Raw genomic sequence first — 19,200 nt, forward strand, 5'->3', positions numbered from 1 at the left:
TAGGACATTTAAGTAGTTTTTTTTCAAAAAACCATACTGGTGCACTTGAGACACAACAATAACACTGATATATGTTAAGATGTGTCAGTGTAAGTTGTTTTAAATTGGGGCAGCGCAAACGTGCATTTTAGTCTGGGACTAGAATAAGCCCTTTATCTGGGAAACCACCCCAATATTTCTGTATCGAGTTTTTTTACCGTGGGTTCACACCAGGCGTGTTTGAGACTTCAAATTCGCGTCTACCCCGTCTAGTTTGCCGCTTGAACATTTTACTCGCTTCATTCACGTGGAAATTCGTGTCATGGGAGGGGCTTCTGCGACTCTGCTCGCTTTCTGTAATCATGTCACTATTAGAGCAAGCTCCTGATTGGTTAACGTGGCGTGTTTTTCCGCCAAATTCAAAATGTTCAACTCGTGCGTTTTTCCGCCAAAGTTCAAAATTTTCAACTCGCGCGTTTCCCGCGGCAACACTCAATTCGCGGTATTCATGTGAACTACACTCGCGAATAAGGCACAATCGCGGTACCGCGCCACACTAAATGCCTCATTCACGCCGTGAGACCTCCAGACACGGGTCAGCGCGTCTTTACATTGACTTAAGATTGAAATCACTTGCGCTTGACACCTGGTCTGAACGCAGCATAAGAAAGCAATAGCAGCACATTTATCTATAGTGACCCACAATGCAATTATTAACTCTTTCTCCTCCATTGAGTTATCTCATCAATTAAGAGAAAACATTTGCATGAAAAAAACTTGCTCCTGACGATTTTTTAAGGTTATCTGTAATACCGTGATTATTCACTAGCAATTTATAAAAAACTGAAGCAAAAATGTATTTATTAATTTTTCATTCCGTGTTTGTTTTGATAATCATTCTGAATCTGATCTCTAACAAAATTCCTTCACAAAAATTAAATTAGTTCAGCGTTTTTTTTTAAATATATATTTTTTAAGCAAAATACCCATATTTAAGAGTTTATAAGCAGAGAAAAAAAAAATGAAAGTTTTTTCTCCCGTTTTGTTTGTTTATTATTTGTTTGAAAGCAGAGGGTCTGTTCTTTCATTTGATATATTTGTATGTTTATATATTTTTAGAAGAAATTTTTCTTGGAAGGCATTTTGTGAAAATTACAAAAAATGCTGGCGGGAACTTTTCAAAAATAAAAAAAGGCTGCCGGAGAATGGGTTAATAGAGGACAGCACTCATCAAATAAACCAAGGTTAAGTGTTTTGTGCTCACTGATGAATAGATCAACTCTTCTGGTATTTGAACCTGCAACCTTGAGGTTACCAAAACAGATAGTACAAAAGGTCACACCAACTACTGACCTCTACTATGCTGTGTTATACACACCTTTAAAATGCTGAGTTGTTCCAATCCATGGTTGGGTCAAATATGGACACTTTTACTAGGTTAATTTAAACCAATAGTGGGGCTTGTCTATATTTTACATAACCATGGATTGGAACAACTCAGCATTTTAGTGTAATTACTTAATATTTAAATAGTGAAGAGTATACAGTGTACATACTACAATCATAAATAGTGAAAACTTCATTATGTACCTGTAACACATGCATAAAATCACATTGAGATATAGGTGAAAAGTAAAAACTATATTTGTCTATTTTGCTTTTTGGCACCATGAAGTAATTCTCTAAAATCAAATAATGTAACAACAATACAATAAATTAAAATAATGAAATGCTATCCATTAACTGGAGTCAAGAATACAATTGATGGAAGATGTACACTAACTATGAATGAAATATAATGCGAAACAAGAAATTGAAGACTTTTATGGAAGATTCTGAATACAAAATAATTACAATAGCATTTACTGAGATATTGTACACAATAAAAGCATTAATAAATGCATTTATAAAGTAGTTAGGGACTTCACGTTGACTAGACCGAGCTTTGCCCCCAAATGTTTTAATTTGAATAAGTTACTTAATGATTGCATTGATTTTCCTAACCACATTTAAAGTGATCTTAAGGTGCTCGTAATGCATTTTAGGAAATTTGACCCTGCATGGTTTGGAATGCTGAAGGAATTAATCCTACATCCTGTACATCCCCCTTAAAGGTCCAGACATGCAGTCGCCAGATTATTTGTTTCAGACAGTAACATTCATAAGAATGAACTGAAGAATGGAAGTGAATGAATACTCTACCTTTTATTTTACCTGTATGGAACACACACCTGACAAAAGGCTATCTTCACATCCAGGACTGGAGCACTGCAGTTATATAAGAAATGTCTGTTCATAAATACCTGAAACACAGTGACAGACAAAAAAGAAATGGTTACAAATGACGATCCAAAGTAGGTGAATAAAATAACCCATGTTGTGCACATAAAAAAGAATTTAAGTAGATGTTACAATAGACACACAAATTAAAATGTCTCATAAGGACCTCATATCTTAGCACCAGAGTATAAAAGAGACACAGGCCAGTGAGTATTCACCACACAGTCCCCTTATCAAACACAAAGCAATTGCATGAAAACTACTAAAAAGCCTTAACTCACAGCAAAGCCCTACTCGTAATGACAGTCTGAGTTATAATGCGCTTTTAATATAATGAAGGGGGCATATCATGAAAATCTGACTTTTTCCATGTTTAAGTGCTATAATTGGGTCCCCAGTGCTTCTATCAACCTATAAAATGTGAAAAAGATCAACCCAGTTACTTAGTTTTAAACCATTCTCTGTAAGCACGTCAAAAAATAAGTCATTAAAATTTGGCTCCCTTTGTGATGTCAGAAGGGGATAATACCGCCCCTTAATCTGCACTATCCAACCATGCCACTGCCATTTAGTGCAGATATCTCATTTGCATTTTAAAGGACACACCCAAAACTGCACATTTTTGCTCATATGTACACTGGGGACACTAACGATTTGATTGACATCTTAAAAAATCTTGTGAAATGTCCCCTTAAAGACATCATTATACAGTATGTAAGGCAAGATGCTTTGTCCCATAAGAATCATGTTATCTCTATAGACAACCATGTGCCCAGATGTCACTTTCTTGAGTATTTTGGCAGATAATGGTCCCCTGTGCTGAAACCTGAGATAAACAACACATATTTTCTTCATGTCATCATCTTCGTGCCTGTGTTAAAGCCCAGATCTGAGCACATAACAGCTCCAGGTACATTGATAATCTATGCATCAACTATGTGTATGTGTCTGTATATGACAGACAGTCTAAGAATATGCAGTGACATTGGAAAGTCAAAGGCAGTATGCTAATTTGTGATTAATGCTTCGGTCTGATCTGTTTTCTGTATTTTTCCCCTGAGAAGGGAGGACTTTGGTGCACCCTGCCTTTTACAGATAGCCTACCGAAATCCTGCGGATAAACGTTAAATATTCATTAGTGTTTCCCAGACTTCATCTCAGTCAGCGGGTAATAAAAATGGCTCTCCAACTGGACCAGTTGGCAGCTATGGCTAAGTCCTCAGTAGTCATGTACAGTACCGAGAAACGCTTTACAGTAAGGTTGTATACACTGTAAAAACCTTCTGTAGAAATTACAGTATTACTGGGTATTACTGGCAACTAGCTGCCAGTAACTTACTGTAGATTTTATATTTATGTTATTTACTGGCAACAATTTGTTCAAAGTTAAATGAACATGAAACATTTTCAGTCTTTATCTTCTACAGTAAGTTACTGGCAACCAGCTGCATAATTACGGCAAATTTTTAAAAAACTTTTTAAATTAAATTCTTTAAATACTTTTTGTAGGTTTATACTTACAAATTTTTGTTTGAATTCCTGATTAATATATATTTTTTCTGTATACATACAGTATACACATAAATCACCATACACAGGTTTAGCTTTTTACAGTAAAATACAGTAAAACAGTACTTTTTTAAATGGTTGATTCAATAGAAGTGTGGAATATTTTCTAGTATTTGTTTTGTGTTCAGCAATTGTGTGCACATCTCATTTGAAGTATTTTGCACATAATGTATGATATTTTAGTATTTTGTGGTATTATACAATATTAGTCACTCAACTTTCTATGCCGTATGTTGTTATTACAAAAACAAAAGCGGTTGACTACTTAACCTAAATATCATCTAGTTTATGCCTTTAACAGAAGTGTGCAGATGATAGATATGACGTACCGGGGAAATCTTAAATTTTGGTTAGTCTGAGTGGAAGCTCACAGATGTGCATGTAAACAGCATAAGCACTGCCAACAGCTTGTCTGTATGTGAACTGCATGACATTAACAGAGCTACTTACACTTCCTCTCCAACAATAATGAGACTGGGAGACCAGCAGTGCACCACTGCTAAAACACTGAGGGCATTATGGGATATGATGCATGATGCAGATGTATGACATCCTTCATGTTAGAGAGAGAGCGAGCGAGAGAGAGAGAGAGAGAGAGAGAGAGAGAGAGAGAGAGAGAGAGAGAGAGAGAGAGAGAGAGAGAGAGAGAGAGAGAGAAACACAAAGTATCTCCTGGTACACTAATTTCTGGGTTTTGATCAAGGCTTTGGATCGGTTCACGAAACGAAAACAAAAAACAGAAACTTTTGATGTTTTGCAAGGAACAGAAACAAAACTGGAAACTTTCAAAAAATATATGTTCTGGAACAGAATCTTTTATTAAATAATGATAACCGGTTAATACCGTTATGTTTTAAGATATCTGTGCAATATGACTCGGTGAAGTACTGTGTGTCATACTGTAGTCCATTAAAATACATTTGGTGAATAAAGCACTGAAAATAGGGCTGGGATAAACGATTATTTTTTTAAACGATTAATCTAGCGATTATTTTTTACGATGCATCGATTAATCTAACGATTCATTTTATCAGTCCGATTCGACTTCGATTCGATTATCTCCCCATTAATTAACTAATAGCAATTTATACATGTTGATTTACATATCTGAATGTAAACATTTCAATATATGTTCATTGCTCTTAAATTTTCCTAATAAAAAAGACTATACAAAGTGCAAAATAATGCATTCTTAGACAGAGGTAGCATTCAATACAGCGTTTGCAGTGCATACTTTGCAGTTTAGTAACAGTATAAAAATCTCAAGTTCAAATAACTTTATTTTACATGCATTTATGAGCAAAAGCTCTTCAATGTGCCTTTTGATGGTCAGTCTAACTTTTATAACTTGATTTGTTTAATCCACATTGTTTTCGTGCTGTTCTAGTCCATTTAATGACAAATATAAACACAATTATAGACTTAAGAAGCACATATATTATTAAATCTCTTTCTCTTAAGTTTGTTAAGATTAGGGATGCAACGATTATAGATTTTGATAGTACGGTTATAGTCTGATAAATAATCACAGTTTTGGGTCTGACGAATCGACGCGCATATTTTGCGTCTACGTATTTTTTTGCGTCGATTACGTCGACGCGTTGTCCCAGCCCTAACTGAAAAACAACGTAATTTTCACTTTATGTGGAGTGACTTTTATGCTGCATCTTCTTCCCGAAGTGGCGTTTGGATTTTGTTCCTTCGTCTGTGTGTGTGCACGCGTGTTTAAGTGCACTCAAAAGTGCATACACGGAGAGACGTGTTTCAAAAAGCAAGCAAACAATCTTTTTGTTCTTGACAGGACACATACAAACAAACAAAATGATCTCGAAATACCACAGTATTCTTTTTCTAATAAAAACATTTGTTTATGCTGTTTGCCAATAAACGTCATGGCAGAAACTGTCCTTGTCTTAATTCTAGTGCCGGGACTTTAACGCGTTAATTAAGATTAAGTAATTACACAAAAAATAACGCGTTAAACATTTTTAACGCATTTTAATCGCACTTATTTTTGCACCGCAGAACATTTCTCGTTGGATGAGTTTCGGCGGACCGATTACACTGGAGCACCAACTAGCGTTCATGACTTCAGACAACAACAAACCACAGTGAACATGAACGAAGAATCTGATGAGATCGCTTTGGTTGGCCCCGTGGATGGGAAATTCTTTTATAAAAAACGAACGGATGGAAGCGTCGATAAGAGCATGGTTGTGTGTAAGCTATGCAACAAGGAATTCACATATCACCGCAGCACATCGAGCCTCAAGTATCATCTCAATGCAAAACATATAGCAGCTAGCGTGGACATTAGCCCGACTCCGAGTACAACCACTTGGTTGAACAAAAATAAACAATATTTTGTTGCTTAAGCTTATGTATTCAGTCATTATTCATGGTATACTAAAAATCAATGTGAAAAAATAACTTCTCAATGTTCTCAGGTCAAATATTTATATGTGATTAAAATGTGATTAATTTCGATTAATTAATTACAAAGCCTCTAATTAATTAGATTATTTTTTTTAATCGAGTCCCGGCCCTACTTAATTCATGTATAATGCTGAAACAAATGTAGGCATATTAGAATTACATTCATGCCGCTTAAATAATTGTGCCTTTTTTAAAGTTTGATGAAAATTATTACACGACAAGCCAAATCAAGTTCAAAAAGGTCTCAAAGTCATTCTATATCACTGAATCCATTGAATTACATAAATACAGGAGCAGCATAGAGCATAGTCTCGCATCTGTAAACGGTAATGGTGTCTCTTGGTTCACATGAAATAATTTTGACGTATAAGTCGCACCCGACTAGAAGTTCCAGGACCCGCCAAACTATAAAAAAGTGTGACTTATAGTCTGGAAAATACGGTAAATAGCATTTTTTCCAAAGCAGCTTTTAAAACGTATATTTGTCCGTATTTAGCAGTTCTCAGAGTATAGTCTTTTTATAGTATAGTCAATTCTAGTTTTTATGTGTACGCAAACGTACGCGCACAGTCAAATGCACAGCCTTATAAAGTTTGACTCGTACTTAAGACGTTCAATGCAAGCGCATTGCGACAAAATGCAATGCATCTACCGGGCTACATACTACATTCTCCTATAGACTGTTTCATCGGACGCAATTGCGGTGATGCGATACGCGTCTGGTCCAAACTTTACTTCCAGTTTCAGTTTTTTTTTAGTTGTTCAACTGAACTCTTGAAGAAGTCCCTCGTTGAAAATGGTTTCCTAGGTAATCTACGTGTTTTCTATTTTGCTTGTTAAATAAACTATGTTTAAAGTACTTTGTTGTTATTTATTCTTAGCGGAGTTTACAGAAAGTTACGTGTTGACCACAGAAGCCGCTTGTTTTGGGTGTTACTGCTGAAACTGTCTATAGGCGCATGTGCAACTTAAACGTACAATATACGTGGGGTCTCAATGATTGATTACAATAATACCTTACAGCAGCCTGACAAGATTTACACTTGTTTTAACCCCTAATATATATATATATATATATATATATATATATATATATATATATATATATATATATATATATATATATATATATTCAAACTTCCAGTTATACATTTTTGTTTAAGTTAGTCATACAATACAAAAACGCTATGTAATGTGTATTTTATACAGTGTGAGATGTTGTGTCTAAACATTTCATAACCTCATTATTTAAGAATTGTGCCCTTATTTGTTGCTCATGTTGAGATGTAAGAGATCCCAATGTTCTAACCGTCTGTTACCATGGTAACAAACTCAATACCTGTACAGCACTGTCTCAAAACTCATTTAACACAAACAGAAGTGGTCTCAGGGACACTAATATCCCTTAGGAAAGCTCTCTATGAGAATAAGCTTGAACGGATTTCATGTGTCTGAACACACACGTATTATCACACAAAGTCTGAGACTTTCTTTTCTGGTAAATCTACACTGTCAAAAAAATGGTCTCTAGCTGTCTGTCACCTTTCAAAATGTACATCTTTGAACCTAAGAGTTCATATTAGTACCTCAAATTGGTACTAATATATATATCTGTACCTAAATTGTGCATATTAGGAAGTTTTTAAAGGTTACTGCCTCAGTGAGAACGTGTGGAAGTAAAAATAAAAATACAAATTAGCTTAATATTGTTTAAAAATGTATATATGGACTTGATAAAAAAGTAAATGCAAAGTAAGAGTATCAAAATAAGAAGCATACAGTTACAAACATCTCTTCATGTACTATTTTGCACATGATTTCAAATGACATCATACAAACCAATTGTTTTTTCCACATTTAAGGGGAAATTTTTCATTACCACAACGTGTCCATGACTGGATTTGGGTTCTTTGACATGGAAAATATTTATAAATCTAAAAAATAAAAAGCTTCAGTGTCTTGTATACTATAAACATTTACAGTAAAGAAACATGTGGTATTTGGTGATCATTGGTAAATGTAGAGACAATAATAAGGAATATAAATGTGTCCAAGACCAATTTTCTCATCCTCCACAACAATTTTCAATCATTGTTTAAGCCCTCAAGGAACTAACTAACATTAAAAAAAATAGTTGGAAAGGACATAATTGACTGTGACACTCAAGATGGCTACCAGGTAAGCTGTTCTTATTTTTTCTCTCCAGATAAAAGTTGAAATTTTGTTTGTCAAAGTACTTTTTAGTTCTGATTACCGAAACATGAGTTTGTAAATGCATATATTTAATGTAATGTCATGTTGCGGTAATGATAATTTTTGATAATGATAATCTAAAAATGTAAATAATTCTATAGGAAGTATTTTTTTAAATCCTCTAAAAATAATGATTATAAGTTCAGACCTTAATCTTATACTGTATGTGCAAAAAAGGGCTTTTTAAAAATTCTGATGCTGGACACCATCTTAATCTGGATTTCATGAGAATCACACATATACATTATAAAGATGAAGAAGAAATCGTAGTAGTGATGCTTGCAGGTGTCCAATCAACAAGGTTACTGGTTTCCATAGTAACATACAGTACAGTATTGTACCTCATCATATTGAAATTAGACATCATGACTGTTCAGATAAACATCATCGTACACACTGGAGCTCTGTTATTCAGTAAATATTTGACATTATGGACGAGCCGTGCAGAAATATTATCAATAAAGAGGAGTGTGCAGCAAGGTCAGCAGCGGCAAGACTGATAAATGAAATCCAGATGAAGAACCTCGATAAAGAAGTGATAAAGTACTGGGTGCAAAAAAAGGCCATTAACAGACAACAAGACGCAAGTAGGGAACAGGAACTCTGACTTCCCGAGGTTTCAAAAAACACAGCTATAAGAATAAAAAGATGTCGGGAGATAAGAAGCAGTATTGCAAAAATGTAGATAAGGATTGAAACATCCAACTTAAAGATAATGCACATCAGTGTATCTAGTGATACTGAAGAAGCGGATTGTGGGTAATTAAAGAGAAAGAAAAGAGGCCTTTTGTGGTATGGTATTGACAAAACTGTAGAGGCAGCTAGGGTGAACACGATATTTAATAAATTTGACCTTCACGCCCATCAGTTGAGGAGTCTCAGTTTCGGACTCCATTCCTATAGACATTCAGATCAGATCACTGTCTGTGCCCACATAATATAATTGAAATAAAAGCTGGTTTAGTGTCCAAAGGTCTAATTTGCTTGTTCAACTTTCATAAAAAAAAATCTTAAACCATGTCATTCAAAATGTTGATGTCTTTCCTTGTTCAATCGAGAAGAAATTACGTTTTTTGAGGAAAACATAGGATTTTTCTCAATTTAATAGACTTTATTGGACCTCAACAGTAACACCTAACATTGCAGTTTCAAAGCAGCTGTAAATAGACCTAAATGATCCCAAACAGGGCATAAGGGTCTTTTCTAGTGAAACTATTGCCATTTCCTGCAAGAAAAAAAATGCACTTTAAAAAACAACTTCTCGCCTTGCACTAGCCGTTTGATGCACCTTGCATATTGCATAAGCATGGTTAAAGGTCACGAATGACGTATGTGAAACTACCGCCCCAGTGTGGAGAAAAAGGACCGTTCTGACATTGTTGTTTGTGTATTGATACTAACTATTGTCTTTGTGTCAGTTTATTGTTTAAAATGATCCGCAAGTGTGCATTTCACATAACGTCTAACCGGTCCCTGGCGCGTCGAACAGCTTGTGCAAATTCTTGGAGTGTTTTTTAAAAAAAACGTTTTTTCTTTTCGACTTAATCACAGAACGCAGTTTTGTTTATCCAACACGGCAGCAGACGCTATACTTTTCAATATCAATATACAACTACTGGTTTAGTTGCATAGCTTTCAGCTGTGTGCACATACCGATAAAAGTTGTTTACGTTTGAATTGATGTCGCTCTACAAACGTCATCTGGTATAATTGTAAACCGATTGGCTATGAGCTACGTACACAGACGCAATTGATAGTCATTCGTAGCGCCCAATAAACGGCTCTGGGCATTCGTAAACCACGCCTCAAATACGAGAAAATTCCCAAACCACGCCTCATTCTCTACACTCTTAAAAACAACACATTAGTTAGAATCCACCTATCTCCTTGTTATTATTGAAACAACACATTTTAACACTTGTGTTATATTTTAACACAAAATCAACACAAAATGACACCTAATGTGTTAAAATTACACATAATGTGTTAAAAGCTTAACGCACAAAGATGTGTAAATACTTTTTAAGAGTGTATGAGACTGGTCTGGTGTTAGCCAGGCTAGTTACTTCCCCAAAAAATGAAGGATGACACTTTACTTGAAGGTGTGTTCATAAGACTAAAATGACACCATAATCATGACATGACACAAAATATTAAACTTAACTTTATGTGTGTGCAATACATAAAAAACTAAGAACAGAACTTATTCTTCCTTAAACAGAGGGTTCTGAAACTTTCTGACATAGAATTTTTTTTTATCAATTTAATTTAATTAACTTCGCAGCAATATGGTCCCAACGCTGCATGGCTTAAACCATTATTGTGCTGTTTTCATTTAATTTTAGGTAAATCAAATTTTGTAACTATATATTGCAATTAAGTATAATTTTATCAATTTTAATTTAATTAATTGTAATTGTTATTATTGAATAATTGATTTTAATTGTTAAAGACATGGAGGAAACTTAAAAAAAAACATTATGAACTGAAGAATATTCATGATGTTGTTAATGACATTTTATGACAAATTATATTTGTACCACTGTACAAAATATGCATGACGCTGTTATAAAACTATATGAGAAATTCAATTTATATAACTGGTAAAAAGTGGTCAATTATGTTTTTTTGGTACTGTCAAGTTGTCATGAAAATTATGAAGTATTGCTTAATAATAAAAACATCTCAAACAATGTAATCTTTGCATTAAAAAAGACATAATTGAACGAATGACACTAAACGACAGTTGTCATAAACGTGCATAAAATCTCATGTTCATAGCATGTGTCATGTCATGATTATGAATGTGTCATGTCAGTCTTATAAACACCCCTTTAAGTAAAGTCTTACCAAATGCAGTGTTAGTAGAGTAAAAAGTACCTGTCCTAAAATCTACCTAATCTACCTAAAGTATGAATAAAAAGTAGCTCTCTGAAAAGTACTTATGAGTAAAGAGTATGTCATATACTATGAATGATATAACAACTGCTGCAAATTAAAATATAGCTTACATCAGTGTCATGTTGTTAAATGGAGTGTTATATCTATAGTTTTTAGAAAGAACAAAAACTCATAAGAATCCAGCAACAGCTTTATTTTAAATAATATGCAATCCATAAACCATTTCATCTATTACCATCATGAATATATGATCATAACTTACTGTAATAAAATAAATTTTTATAATACTGTAGTATGCTTTATGGTGAAATTAAAGGGGCTGCACTCAATATTCATCTGTTGTAAAGATTGGAGGACATTTTCAAAAATATCTGAGTATGTGTTCATATGATGAATGTAACTCAGATGGCTGTTAGAAAATACAAATTTTTAGTGTACTGCACTGCAAAAAATCCTTAAATTAAGATGCTTTTTCTTGATGAGCAAAACGACTCTATAGTTTTTAAGACCAAAAATATCAAATTTAAGTGATTTTGTGCGTAAAACAAGCACAAAAATCTGCCAATGGGTTAAGCACATTTTCTTGAATTTTGTGTTTAAGAAAAAATTTCACGATTTTTTGCTTACCCCACTGGCAGATTTTTTTGTTTGTTTTATGCACAAAATCACTTAAATTTGATATTTTTGGTCTAAAAACTAGTCTTATTTTCTTAGATTATTTTGCTCATCAAGAAAATGCATCTTAATTTAAGAATGTTTAGATATTTTTTCTTGAAAATCATTTTTTGCAGTCTGTACTTTAGTGAGTGTCTTTACACAATAAAATAACAGTATATATAATCTCAGCACATCGACAGAGCTCAGATGTACACATTTTTCTTACAGGTTTGTTACTGTGGTACGTCTAGGAAACTCATCTCAAAAAGCACATACAATTGCAAAAAAAATATTCCCCATCTATGTGCGTTTGGCTATGACATGATATGTGTGTATATGTTTAGACTGTAGGTGAAACATTCGGCACATGGGACCTGTACTGAAGAACAGACAGGTGAATCCAGAGTTACAATGTATCATCACCCCTGAGACCTGACAGATGGGAAGTATACATCACCAAAGAGCACCACACATCTCTCTCTCTCTCTCTCTCTCTCTCTCTCTCTCTCTCTCTCTCTCTCTCTCTCTCTCTCTCTCTCTCTCTCTCTCTCTCTCTCTCTCTCTCTCTCTCATATAAAGCGTAGTTCTGTAAAAAGAGAATGTTCTAGTTCATTAGTCTAATGTGTCTGCAGGTTTTAAGCCAATAAACAATTTTCTCATTGGATCAAATGCATCAAATGTTAAAATATCCTGCTAATATGGAGCAGGGCAGTATAGCATCTGCTGTAATATATCCCTGTTTAAAAAGATATTCAGTAGATTATCTGCAACACAATAAATTATACACATATTTTTAAATTATGACTTCAAACTGACATCAAATAAAGCTCTCCATTCTCAATACTGGATGATGTCTTCATTATTTTGTGCTTCTCTGTAATTACAGCATCTCTCTTTGTGTCCCAATTTGTACATTAATACATTGCACTACAAGTTATCATTGGTGATGATAAAGGCATGAATTAAAAATTAAAACATTTATTGTCTGCTGAAACAACAGACAGAATTCACGGCAAGTCATCAGCCCTCATTATTCAGAAGCATGCTTCAGCTGTCTGATTCATGTTAAGACGATCCATGAGAACAAAAGACCTCAGGTCATTAATGGTTAAATGAAACACAAAACAGCCATAATTACATCATCAACATCTTCACCACGTCTGATTGGTTACAGCCGTCCTCAAACCGCAAGAGTTCCTCACTAGTCTGTTAATGACTCTCATTCATACCCCAATTCTTAGATTATTAAGTTATGCGAATAACCCTCATGAATGCAAAAAGGTAGACCGAGCATTAAAATTATGCGTGAAATTGAAAGCTGGATACGATCATTGCGGAGAAAGAAGACAGACACTCCAGACAGACACTCAACCTCTTCCCTTCGCTGTCACACACATCACATCTGGGACTTTAATATGGTTCTTCATTTCATCTGTCAATCTACAGAACCTTTGTCTGGATGAAGCTAAATTTAGACTGAAATATAACAGAAAATTTAACAAAACAGAGAAAATATTGTACCTCCCAAAAAAAGAGAGAAGCACAACTTATTTAATTTTTAATCTGATCTAATTTAATTGGGTTCATTAGACATTCATTTTACAATTAATAACTCTAAACTGCCAATTACTTGCTTTTTGTTTATTAACTAGACAACTAACACACACACAAACAAACACAAAAGGAAATAATCTAGATAAACTGATAGACAACCAGTTGGGTGTTTGACCATACAGCCCTAATTAAATCTGTTTCATGCTAACTAACAAAAAAAAACAGTGTGGCTTATGTTTTTCCAATCTTGTCCTACATCGTGTGTGTGTGTTTGTGTTGAGGACAGAGACGCTGTCAGCAACAGTATGGCTGGTTTACTGGTGAAAAACAGCAGGTCATGCAACATTTCCTCTCACTGGGAGCCAATCTGAGCCCTGCTGGTGGTGCTGGGAGCCGTCTTTACTGTGACACCGCTGGCAGGTGTCGCGAGTGGAGGCGGTGGATACAGTAAAACAAGATCGGCTTGAAAAGGAAAAACAGCTCACCTGCCTGCTGTATGTGCTCTGGATGTGATGTGTACATCTGCATAATGATACACGGCAGCCATGTTGACACTGAAGCATAGGTGGGTCTAATGGTATCCTAAAATATTTTTTCTACTTTTATATAGGGGAGAGTGGGGTAAAGTGAGACATCGGGTAAAGTGAGACACCCCCTGTATCTAGGCAACTGAACACATTTGTGGTCCTATGACCATTATGTTTTTAAGCCCCTCAAATTTCCCCTTGGCCATGAAGGACAGGACCTCATGCTGCTGTAGTTGACATGTTTTTTTCACAAAAATATATTTTTTGCTTGTAAAAGTAAATTTTCTTGCTGTCAACTTAATCAACTGTTGTGCCAAAGCAAATTGATTCAGGTAGAAAAACTTATATCACACATGTTTATGAACTACCAACATATAAAACCTTGTGTTGATGCTAGCTGAAGATTAGCCTGAATTTCCAAGAGAGAGAGTTTTTTTCCAAAATGTGGTGGTGGGGTAAAGTGAGACAAATGATGTGGGGTAAAGTGAGACATGAGGCACAAGTTCAGTTTAGTCTAAAACATATTTTAATGTAATATTACATTACATATGTTTTATTTTTAATGTTATAAACATTGCAGAAAAACCATTATGCCTAGTCAATACACCAGGAAGACAGCCTGGGGACAAACACCCCTTGAGGAGATGGAGAGTGCAGCTGCTTAGGTCAAGGAAGGAAAGAATTCTCTAATGCTATGTACACACCAAACGCGAGGCATCATGGTACTGTGGGTTCACACCAGACACAAGTTCAACAATTTGCGCAAGTAGATTACATACAAAGTCAATGCAAAGACGCAATCAGACACGTCCTCGCATGTGGCGATGCGAATGACGTGATATGGGTGGCGCGTTTTCCACGAAAACACGCGCTATTCGCCGCATACATGTCTTCGCCCAATTTGAAAATATTCAACTTGAGCGAAAAATTCCATTACACAATGTTAAATCCTGCGAGTAATCTAGATCAAGTAACGCACTGCCCCGCATTTGGTGTGTACGTAGCATTATTCACTCTAGATTACTCACGGGATTTAACATTGTGTCATGCAAATTTTTCGTTCGAGATAAATATTTTCAACTTGGGCGAAGACATGTTTGAGGTGAATAGTGCGTGTTTTCGCGGCAAATGCTCCGCTCATATGGTGTCATTCGCATCGCCCCAGGCGAGGATGCGTCTGATCGTGTCTTTGCATTAACTTTGAATGTAATCTACTTGCACAAATCGTTGAACTCACGTCTGGACAAGTGTTGCGAATTAGCACTCGTGCTAAAACACTTTAACAATGCATCTGGTTTGTCCAATGTGATTGTTATGTCCATATCAAATAAATTGTTATCTATCTACGTCTGGTGTGAACCCACAGTAAGAGCAGCTGCAAGGGATAGAAATATCGATAGATGGTTCTGATTGTCTTTTGCGCTGACCCGAAGACACTAGCTGGCTCTAGGGGTCCTTTGTTCTGACCCCCAGACTGCGTTTTAATCTAACTGGTTCTATATGTCATTTGAATGTTAATTAAAAAAATTTGAATTGTCGGAGCCAATGGTCTACAGTGGGCAGCGCTCCGACATGTGGTGCTTTCACACTTTCTGGGAGTTCGATTCCCGGCTCGTGGTCATTTGCAGATCCAATACCCTTCTCTCCTCCCTGTACTTTCCTGTCCTCTCAAAAACTCACTGTTAAATAAAGGCAAAAACTGGCCAAAAAATATAACTTTTGAATTATGTTATGTTGTATTTGATTTTGGTTCAGAGTTACTGTACTTTCAAGTGTTTAGAAAAATAATGTTCTTAATTGACCAATCCCCTTGATTCTGTTACTAGTCCAACATTAGTTCTGAAATGTGTGGTTGTCAAGCTAGCCGTCAGGATTTTATCTGTTACAATATGTGCTGTTATGGTAGTTTCAGAGTGTAAAAAGTAAGTGGATCAGTTTACCCCGAGCTGGTTCACTTTACCCCCTTGATTTTTCTGGTCTGTCTCAGTTTACCCCTAAGCTGGGGTAAAGTGAGACACAAGACCACTTTTTTTAAAACAATCATATTTTCACTGCTCTTCGTCCTGAATACATTCTGGTAATTTCCATAGCTAGGAAACATCCTGAATTAATGGGAAATGTGTAAATTTGACTGATATATCATTTTAGCTCGCTTAGAGGGGAGCAAATGTAAAAAATGTCTCACTTTACCCCACTCTCCCCTACTCCTTACATAATACATTGCAAATGCATGGTTTCTGTTTAAATTAACCATCTCTACGTAGCAGCTTACATTCCTATAAATTAAATACCACTGTTTGGTATTCTACCAACTTTTAACTTCCTTTTTAAACAAGACAGAATGATAAAATAACAGACTAACATTAGGGGCCCTATTTTAAGATCTGAGCGCATTGTCAAGTGCTTTCAATTGCTGTAAATGTATTGATATCCTACATAATCATTCTAATCTCATAATATTGATTTGATCTATTTTAGATAAAGCATTACTTAAAAAAGGTTCTCATCTCACCGTATCCACAGAGTCATCATATAAAATAAATCTGTGGTGTAACATTTAAAAGCTTTTTTGTGCTGCTTCGCATCCATTTGTGTGATAAGCAAACCCACGTTGTTGTCCCGTTTATAGGTGCATATTTCTAACGGGCTCATTAAATAACAAAAACACTATTGTGCCATATACCTTAGACCAGGGGCCTCATTTATAAAACTGTGCGTAGAATCCTTACTAAAAGTCAAAGCCAAAAATAGCGTACGCAAAAAAATATTCAGATTTATAAAACCATGCGTACGCACACCAACAAGCAATATTACTTTTATAAATCACAGATCACCTGAAAAGTTTAGACATATCAATTAAAAAAAAAAAAAAAAAAAAAAAAAAAAAATTGGTCAATGGCGTAGTCTATTTTAGTTGCCACAAAATAGCAACCACCAACAATGCATGTTTTCAGACCAGAATGCCCTTGGGCGCAAAATTGTGCGCAAATGCATTTGCTATTTAAACAACATGGCGCTAAATGTGAAAATGATCATTGCGGAGGGTTGAAACTAGCAAAAGACACTTGCGTCACGAGATGCGCTGGGTGTATGACAGAGCCCTTAAAGTTGTTAGAAGAACACACTGCATATATAAACTATTTGGACCACATTTGGTAGCATATTTAATAAAAAATGTGATCCGGTAAAATCCAAGTTAAAGTCTCATAATCTAGCTATGAGATCAGGAGCATCAAAATTTTATTTCAATCACTGATTTTAATCTTTGACGTGGCCTTACTCAGTCAACATTGAAGATATCAAGGTTATATTTTTCACAGAATGTTATGTAGGATGATTTACTGTATTCACTAAATTCAAATATTTTACACACTGGGAAACAAATTATGATTAATAAGTCATTATTGCATAGGTTTTTACAATAAGTTAAACCCATTTCTTGTCAAAATTTAAATTATGAAACGTAGGTCACAAACCTAATAACTGAAATAGAATTTTTTTTACATTGCACATAAAATTTTGCCTTTAAATTTTAAAGTAAGTATAATAAAACTGGCTGTGCAAGTGCAAGTTTTGTACTACACTGTAAAAAAAATCTGTAGAAATTACAATGTTATTGCAGCTGGGTTGCTGGTAATTTACCGTAGTTTTAAATTTATGTTATTTACTGGCAAGAGTTTGTTCAAAGTTAAATAAATTTAAAATATTAACAAGTCTTTATCTTTACAGAACACTCTAAAAAACAAACGGTGCTATATAGCACCAAAACAGTTGCTTTGGATCGTAACGATAGAAGAACCATTTTTAGTGCCATATAGCACCGGTGAAGCACCAGTGAAGCACCAGTGAAGCACCTGTGTAGAACCATATAGTGCTATGTAGAACCATATGTGGTGCTATAGTGGTGCTATATGGCCCCTATATGGTTCTACACTGGTGCTTCACTGGTGCTTCACTGGTGCTTCACCGGTGCTATATGGCACTAAAATGGTTCTTCTATCGTTACGATCCAAAGCAACTGTTTTGGTGCTATATAGCACCGTTTGTTTTTTTAGAGTGAATAAAACTATACAATAACAGCCTCATGCAAAGCATTCTGGGAACCAGAAATCATCATCATCCTTTTTCTGTTTTTTTGTTTCAGATTTTGTTTCCCAGAATGTTTTGCTTGATGCTGTTTTTTTAGTTTTACTCTGTTAAGACAAAGACTTGTAAATGTTTAATGTTCATTTAACTTTGAACAAAATGTTGCCAGTAAAAAACATAAATTTAAATATACGGTAAGTTACCGGCAACCCAGCTGCAATTTCTACGGAATTTTTTTACAGTGCACTGTAACTTACTGTAGATGTAAATGTATGTTATTTACTGGCAACAGTTTGTTCAAAGTTAAATAAACATTAAACATTAACAAGTCTTTATCTTTACAGAATAAAACTATAAAATAAAAGCCTCATGCAAAGCATTCTGGGAAGCAAAGTCTAATAGAAAAAAACAGAAAAAGGTTGATGAGGATTTCTGGATCCCAGTGGTTTACAGTAAGTTACTGGCAAACAGCTGCGTAACTACAGCATATTTACAGTCTGTTTTCCTAATTTGTGACCCTGGAACACAAAACCAGTCATAAGTCGCATTGGTATATTGGAAGAGTTTCGTTGCAAAACGAGATAACTCAGTGTTTCAACATTTTTGTCAAAACATGTTTATTATTATTTTATCATGTTATTATTTTGTTTTATGGTGCTACTTAGCTGTATTTTTTAAGTTATGAAGGTTCAAATCAAAACAAACCAACTGCAGTTGAATTGATATTAATTGGAATGCACAACCAAAAAACGAGATTTCTGAAAAAAAAAAACAGTTATCTCGTTTTGCAACGAAACTCTTCATTTGTAGCAATAGCCAACAATACGCTGTATATGTCAAATATAGTGTTTTTTTTTTTTTGGCAAAAATAATTAGGATATTAAGTAAAGATCGTCTTCCATTAAGATATTTTGTAATTTTCCTATCATAAATACCAAAAATGTATTTATTATTAGTA

At 34.9% G+C, this 19,200-nt stretch overlaps 1 protein-coding gene across 9 annotated transcripts in view; it reads right to left on the reverse strand.

Annotated features, from left to right (window-relative positions):
* The window catches only part of mapk10 (mitogen-activated protein kinase 10), a 96,514-nt gene that overhangs the window by 59,747 nt on the left and 17,567 nt on the right, over window positions 1-19,200 (reverse strand). For 7 of the 9 annotated variants that reach the window (XM_065243957.2, XM_065243955.2, XM_065243956.2 and 4 more), the window contains exon 2: window positions 2,211-2,282. In XM_065243957.2, coding sequence (XP_065100029.1) covers window positions 2,211-2,282 — 72 coding nt within the window. Of the gene's footprint in view, window positions 1-2,181; window positions 2,283-19,200 lie in introns of all 9 variants that reach the window. The other 2 variants (XM_065243959.2, XM_065243958.2) reach the window with 2 other exon arrangements.

This window comes from Paramisgurnus dabryanus, chromosome 18, assembly GCF_030506205.2.
Source record: "Paramisgurnus dabryanus chromosome 18, PD_genome_1.1, whole genome shotgun sequence".
NCBI classification, from domain to species: domain Eukaryota; kingdom Metazoa; phylum Chordata; class Actinopteri; order Cypriniformes; family Cobitidae; genus Paramisgurnus; species Paramisgurnus dabryanus.